General features: G+C 38.5%; 1 protein-coding gene across 1 annotated transcript in view; it reads left to right on the forward strand.

The window, feature by feature from the left end:
- Positions 1–627: 627 nt before the first annotated feature.
- Positions 628–8,163, forward strand: part of IMPG1 (interphotoreceptor matrix proteoglycan 1) — a 128,012-nt gene continuing 120,476 nt past the window's right edge. The window contains exon 1 of the mRNA XM_025200084.1: positions 628–694. Within this exon, the coding sequence (XP_025055869.1) occupies positions 628–694 (67 nt within the window). The remainder of the gene's footprint in view (positions 695–8,163) is intronic.

Genomic DNA, 8,163 nt, shown 5'->3' on the forward strand with positions numbered 1-8,163 from the left:
AATTTGTTGTTGTCTTCTTCAAAGAAAGTTCATCATTTGTTATAGCCAAATGTTTCAGAAATAATGTAATATAATCACCATCATTCCACAATGCCTCTCATGATGTGCAATAGCACTGTAATGTCCAACCAACCAAACATAAAGGTAACAAGCACTAGAAAAAGGATCCACGGTTTATCATGAAATAGCTGAAGTCTTCTGGGGCTGACAGATGCTGCTCCAGAAGGTTAATAAGATGAAGACAGCTCTTCCAGCCTGACTGTAAGAGGGATTATGTCTGAGCAGCAGATAAACAGATTATTCCAGAAACAGACACTGCTTTTTTTTTTCAAAAACTTCGTCACACTTGTCACAATTAGGAGTTTATCATTCCAGTCCCCCTTTCAGCCTCTTGGGCTACAAGTGTGTGTTTGAGGGGTTTGTTCAGTACTTGCATTCTGGCACCTGTTACCCTCCTCGCCTCACTGTGATTTGAAACAATTCAGATCCATGGGACACTTTTGAAAAGTGGGAATAGGAAGAGCTTTTGGAATTTTAGCTTCTTTATAAGAAATCTGTTAACCTACCTCAACTATCCCTACTCCCTGCGTTACTATTACTAAAAATTGTGAATGATCAATAGACAGCATGCATTTGAAAACTGGATTAATATTTTTGGTCATTTGCCTTGCTCTCCAAGTTCAAGGAAGCAAAGGTAAGTTCATATGTAAAAGGATTGTATTTATTTACTTTTTTTTTTTACTTTGTTACCTAAAACACAAAAAGAGCAGGCAGTTTTCCCTAAGCTGAGAATTCAGTGTCTAGATTAGGGTAATAAAAAGTGTGTGTCAGTAACACTTAACTACAGGCAAGGCTGAAGAAAGGTTGATGTAACTACTGTTGTGCAGGTTTGCCGAGCATTAAATCTTCGCAAAATATGTGCTTTGGTTGATTTTCTTATTCATGGTTTATGAGGACAGAAATAAAATTTCAAAAGCAATGACTTAGAAATGGCAAAATGGCTGAAGTGAACTCATAAGAAGCTGTATTGTTAAAGATAATCTGCTGTTATTGAACTGAAAAGAATACAAAAAAGTATACTTTTGACTTTACTGGCCATTGCCAAGAACAAATTAAAAAACTGGTAGGAATATACACAAATCCTGCATGTAAAAAGGCACTATCAAGTAAACAGAAAAGGGCAATGCAAATAAGGGCTAATGAACATGTAGAGCAGAACAAGCATAAAATGTAAAATTATAAAATACAATGAAAAAGAATGCATCTGCTAACATAAGTACTTATTGAAGCAAGTAAAAAAATATAATCATAATAATTAAATAGCACATGCTCATTTTTTGACATGTAAGAGAACTTTCAAATCTATTTCCATGGAGAGTTTCCTATAAAAATTAAAATGAAGCATTGATTTGTAAAATTTCTTAGCAAGAATAAAAGTAGAGAGACAGAAACGAGACAACTATTTTGTATTCAGTGCAACAACTAATGATTGTACCTTCAGACATATTGAAAAGTTCATAGCCTTTTTCTTTAATTATTCAACAACAAAAACATGAGTGATTTTCCTGTTTCATTTACATATAGAATTAAGTAGGGAGGAATGTGATTTTTCTATATATTTTGGTTGCTTGCTAACTTTTCTATCTATTCTTGACATTTATATAATCCAATTAAAATCCCACACCACAATTGCTTTGTGTTTTGCCTAAGTGATCTATGAATGACCTAATACTGTACATCCTACTTTCTGTCAAGCCTAGCCATGTTAGTTAAATGCAAAAGTTAAGTAATTTCAAAAACGGTATTTTCATTTATATTTCTATGTTTTTACAAAAACAGAGGAGACAGGCTGCTGTCAGTAATGTTTAAAAAGCTTACTATCTGCACACAGAATTTGTTCTTGCTTGTGTTTTTATAAAGCAGTTGTTTTTATCTCACTGCGCTATAGCTAAACAGCTAGAGAAAAATTAGTGCATTGAATTATTGAGGACATTTTTCCTTAGTAAAACATAATGAGTCAGCAAAGTGATAACACCAGTTGCATCTGATTTGTTTTCTGCTACTATATGCTTTTATCTTTTTGTTTCACATAATTTCACATAATTAGTTAATAACATTTGCAGGTGTAGCAGAGAGAGAGGACTGGTGAGAGTCAAGATATGTCTTCCACAAACACAGTAAGGAAAAAGAGATTTACCAATGCACGTTACCGTCACAATTGCATTTCACTGCAGTATAAGGTAGAACTTATTCTGAGTAATTGGTGCACTATTTATGGCATAAATGATATTTATAGTTGTAATTATAAATCCCAAAAGCAATAAAATAAAAAGGTAGGCTGAACATTCCTGATTATCTTCTCATGCCTAAATATTGCACCAGATCTATTAAAACAATTTGGATGGCATTTTACAAAGAGGAACTCAAGCTAAACATCAAGGACATTTGCCTAAAAGAGAGCTATTCTGGATTGTGAAAAACTTCTGCAAAAAGAAGCAGTGGCAAATTATTACTCAGAATATTTAATAATCCACAGAAAAAAAGGCTGGATAATAAACTTTTAGAGAACATCCTGCACCAAAAGGGGCTGGGTGCAGGATTGAATTGTGAAATAGTTGTATTTTTCATCTCTAATCTCTCTGAGCCTTTAAAATACAACAACAAACAACAATTATTATTGCAATACTTAATAACAAAGATTAGAGAGTTTAACTTGGAATTTCCAGGCTTGTTGCTGGTGTGTACAGCAGTAATTTGTTATACACATTCATTTTTAATGATAATTGGAAAATTTTCCATCCCTACAGCTTATGCTATGTCTGGTGCATACAGACATATTGGGGTTATCTGTATTTTCATGGAAATATATAGCATATTAAAACTTTTTGATAGTAAATACTACTTCCAAATGTACATGCACAACATTTAATAGGCTGTTGCTTACCAAACCTTATGCCTCTCTGAACCAATTAGTCTCTACCTTGCCCTGCCATACTCCTGACTTCAGACTTACATGGCTAAACTGCCTCCCTCTACTCAATGAAAATTGTATGTTCATATACACTCAGAAAGGCACTCAGACTTCCTGAGTGATTATGCTTTATTTAAGATACTATATTACATATCTTATTAGCACTAGGAGCCAATTTTGACAGTAATGTGTACCTAAAGAAGCACATGGCCTTCTCAAAGGCACTTAGTAGTTAAAGCACTTAACCAGTGGGAGCAATTCTTAAGGGAGGCTTGGGTTCTAAGCCCTTCTGAGGCTGAAAGGGTTCAAACCTATATTTCCCACTTGCCAGAAGAGTGTTCAAACCGCTAGCCTATAGAATAGGCAAGGTAGGAGTACCTGGCTCCCTCTTACATGTTCTCCCTCTTCCCATAAATCTTGCACTCTTGGTGGCTCAGTGGGCCAACTTCACCAGGAGGGGTTGAAAGCCCCATCTCTATCCAACTACTCTACTTCTAGTAGTTAAGGTGTTCCCCTGAAAAGCTTGCATGCTTGGATGCTCTCAGGTTGAGTTAGGCCTGTAAATCAAGTCTTCCATTTCCTGGATGATTACTCTAACCACCAAACATGAAGCAGTACCACTGTCAGCAGCATGACACCCATGTGATAGGTCACAAGACAACAGAGAAGTGCCTGATGTGTAGCCCTAAATCAGGCACCTAAGCTCCGAGAAGTCACGAGTTTGGACACACCTTTGTAGTGTTTGCTACAGGGAAGCACCCCTTCCTCCTAAACACCTGGGTGTTCCAGCTTACCCTTTGGATGCACCAAACTGTTCCCATTTCCACTACAGGCATCTGAAGTGCCCCACCTACTTAGATTGGGAGGGGAAAGGTGCGTACTTCTTAGGAATGCTGAAGCCTATATGCAGGACTCTGAAAGGCCAGTATGGATTTGTTCTGTAGACACCCATCTTCAATTGTATAAATATGCATACTGGGTGCTAAATATCTAAAGAGTAGATAATCTAGGTGTGCTTGAGATTTTTCTCATTCTTCTGGTCAACCTTGAGATATTGCAGGCCAATGTACAAATTAGCTTTTTAATTCCCTTTAATTTTTTTCACAACACCAATAGCCACTAAATTAATTCCTGAATTCATCAGTTGTTAACATTCCCTATGACAGAACTGCATTCAATTATTATTTTGTTTCTACCAATATTTAAAGGATGTCAGATAAAGGTGGTGGTGCCTCTTCGGAAACTTTCCTTTTCTCCCTCCCTACCTATTTTTAGTATGCAGTCAAACTAAATAGCCTCAATCAAAAAGTCACTAAAGAACAATGCAAGAAATTCCTTTGAAACTCCAAGGTACTTCCAGACCGAACATTTAGTATCAACAATGTTCTAGTCCTGGCCAGTCCTAGAATCCGAAGACAGAACAAAGGATTTGAATTAAGATGCTTTGAACTGTCCTGGCGCAAACCATTTTTAAAAAGAAAAATATATTTAAGCCAACACACTGTGCAGACAAAATGTAAAGATGGAGTGAATGATTGAACTATAAAGCACTGAAATTATCAGTTAACCACTGGTGGGTTTTAAAATATAGCAGCTAATCCTATAATTATGGATAGAAACTGCACTTCTGGCACTTTGTATTCTGCTTTCAGTCAAAAGAATGAGAAAGCCACGTAACAGCACTCAAGGTTGCTAAGTGTTAGTTTTTATTCAGCAGACAGATATTCTTTATTTACTCAGAGTCATTCTGTGGGAGACAAAGGCTCTATGTGCTCTGTGAAATCATTTTAATTAATTCTGACTTACTGCTTTCTATTCAGCTGTCCCAATTCAACAGTCAGTAACAGGTGCACATCTTTGTTACTATAACCATCCTTGAGAAAAGGGTTAAACAAATCTATGCTGGATGGAGGAGGGTACAGAAAACTTCAAAGAAAAAAGCCATAGAAATACCATTTTTGTTCTTCAGAAGTATTCCTCAGTTCATCCACGAAATAGAGATTCGCATTGTTGAACTAAGGATGATACACTCTCCTGTTTGTGTCTGTGTACAATTGAAATAAGAAATTAAATGCCACAAATGCCAAAATAAAACTGAATCGGTTGTGAGTGGTTTTTAACAGGATTTGTTTAATTCTGAAGATGAATATATGCAACAGAATATTTGTATTAACAGTTCTTATTAAGCAGCAATTCCAAATATGTTGTAGGTTTGCACACAGATACCATGGTGACTGATGCATCAGGAATGCCTAGATGAACAAACAAAACAGATAGCTTTTGAAAGGGAAAAGGGAAAATGTAAATAACATTGGAAAACAAGATAATTATAACCGATAAGGCGCTTTGTCCCCTGTCAAGATATATATTAATAATATATATATTAATTATATATATTAATAATCCACAATGAAATAACTTCAGTCCAAACTAGTCTCCACCTGCTAGACAACTATATTGTTGCTTATTCTATTATGCACAGCAGGACTTCTCATACTACCTTCATAACTCTGGGGCTCCTATACGTGCACAGGAAGGCTGCTGTGAGGCACTGTAATTCCAGTGCATCCAAGTAGACTCGATTAATTACCAGTAATTACCATGCTGGAGTGTGGTAATTACCATGCTCCATCAGATTCCAGCGACACGTGTATCAGCATCCCACACTGAAAAATGACAGTTGGGGCACTTTCAACTCAAGCTCATTCAACAAGCTTTAGTTCAAAGTGCCCTGCCGCCATTTTTCAGCGCGGGGACACTGATACATGTGATGCTCCAGGAGTTTTTAATGAGTGCAGCTCATTCCAATGCACTCTTGGAGCTCCACAAATTAAAGTGTCGCCCCTCCCCCCACACACAGCACATCTATAATTGTTCCTGGTGTCTTAGTGGCTTTCAGATGTGCATTAAGCAACATGATTAATGTGCATTTGGTACTCTTGCATCCAAGAGGAACATTCTGTATGCATTCCAAAGTGTTTGTTTTGAGTTTGAAAATATTTTAATTATATGTATATGATTGTCCTAGTTAGTGGCAAAGTAGTAGTTAGAACAAAGTTAGTAGCTGCAACAAAGCTTTAGAGAAAAGCAGCAGCTGTCATATATTTTTGGCTTCAACTTATCCCTATAAACTAAGTTAGATAAAGGTTCTTCTTATACTACAGAAACAGAACAGAACCAACTAGCAAGCCCAGGTCATCCGGGGGGTGGGGAGGGGGCCTCAGCCTTTATACAAACCAATTTCAATATCTAGCATGACAACAGCCATTAAAGGTTTCCACTGCCATTGCCTCCTAATAATTTGCAAGTGGAAACTTTTAGGTAACTTTTGAAAAAGGTCTCATCTCTCTTGCCCTAGCTGAGAAGACTGGCTCTTCTACTCAAGGAAACTCTTAGGGTGAATTATTCCCCCATCCCTAATTTATGGAGAAGACATACCAAGGTGGTGTTAGATCTTGACAGCATAATATTAACAATCACCAGAAAGCACTAACAATCACCAGAGAGCACCTGCACCATTTGACATAATTCTGCTGTGTGTTTGTACTTTTTATGTAGTTGTGGCCTCCCTTATTGTGGTATCTGATGGCCAAATCAAGATTGACCTTGCAGGACATTGGCTTGGAGTTAGGTTTCACTGCAGGGTGATCCAGACTATGAGGGCACTGCATAGAAAGGCACCTAGAACTGTCCCCTAGGAAACAATAAAACTTTGGCTCTGCCGCTGCCCAAAGCATAGGCACATTATTCAGGGATGTTGTGACAAAGTGGCTGGGGAAAGTACAAGAAAAACCCCATTCATACCCCCTCCCTTACCTGTGATATATCTAGAACCTCCCAGACTGCTGTTCTCCCCAGGAGCTCAGCAAATTGAACAGAGGCTATCTCTGACTTCTGGCTATGCCAAATGGGCCAATCGGGTCAGGCACTGGGGTCCACTGGAAGGGAAGTGTTAGCCAGGGAGGAGCCTAAAAAGTACGTCAACCCTGATGCCAAACAGCTGGCTAGCAATTCAGGGGCCAGTGATTTCCTCAGCAGGGACAAGGAGCTCCAGCTGTTCAGAGGAGGCAGATTCTGATTGGAGGGAAGAAGTGACCAGGGAATATAAGGAGCTCCCAGAACTGAGGCATGGCAGGGAATGGAAAGTGGAGAAACAGGAACATCAGACAGGTGAGAAGCAGCTGAGCTTCACACCTTTCCTTATACTTGTTCAAGAAAGGCTATTAAGTTTTCCTGGGGCAAAGCCAAGCACCTTCAGCTACAAAGCTGGGCACAGATAAGTCTCTGTATTTTGATGTTATACAACTGGAGAACCCTTATAAGAGTCTGAGACTATGAAGAGTATATATATACACGGAGGTTTGAGGTGGGAGTGTAGAGGCCGAAGGAGCTCCCATTTTGGGTCCTAAGGCCCAGCAACCAGTCCAGAGTGCTTCAGCCAGAAAAAGGGACTGGTGGTGTTCATTGTGCTTCCCCCATGGATTAGGACTGTTTCTAGACTGAACAACCCCTCCTATAGTTTTCCATCAAAGTCATGGCAGGCAAGATCAAGTAAGGACTTAGTATTAATACCATTGTAAAAGACACTGGTAAAACCCCATTTAGAATGACGCATACAGTTCTGATCACCTACATTAAAAAACATTAACTTAAACAGGGCTAACACACTGGAAAAGGGCTACTAGTATAATTACATAACACGCTCCACAATGAAACCACCAGAATTCACAGATCCTACATACATTTATCACAAATGTGGGATCTGTATGTTTCATCCAATGCATAAAATGTCCTCATAGAAACTATGCTTGTGAACCTAAATAGCCAGAATGAACTCTCACTGAAAAATGATAAAGGACAGAAACATCCATCAGTCAGTTGGAGAACACTTTTCATAGAACAACCACTCCGTTTCTGACCTCACAATCCTTTCACTCAAGGGAAACTTACAAAACACCATTAGAAGACAGTCCTAGAAACAAAAATTCATAACTTTACTAGATCCTAAAAACCATGGACTAAACAATCACAATGGTTCAGTAGTGCAACTGCAGGGAAGGGGGAAGGGGGACACCAGCCCTGGATGCTGATTTAGAGGGGTGCTGGAATATACCCCCCCACCCCACTGCAAAAGTCTTTGCTGCAGTAGGAGCAGCCACAGAGCACCCGGGCATAGGAGCCAATGTGAAGAC

Source organism: Alligator sinensis, unplaced genomic scaffold (genome assembly GCF_000455745.1).
Source record: "Alligator sinensis unplaced genomic scaffold, ASM45574v1 scaffold37_1, whole genome shotgun sequence".
Classification (NCBI taxonomy): Eukaryota; Metazoa; Chordata; order Crocodylia; family Alligatoridae; genus Alligator; species Alligator sinensis.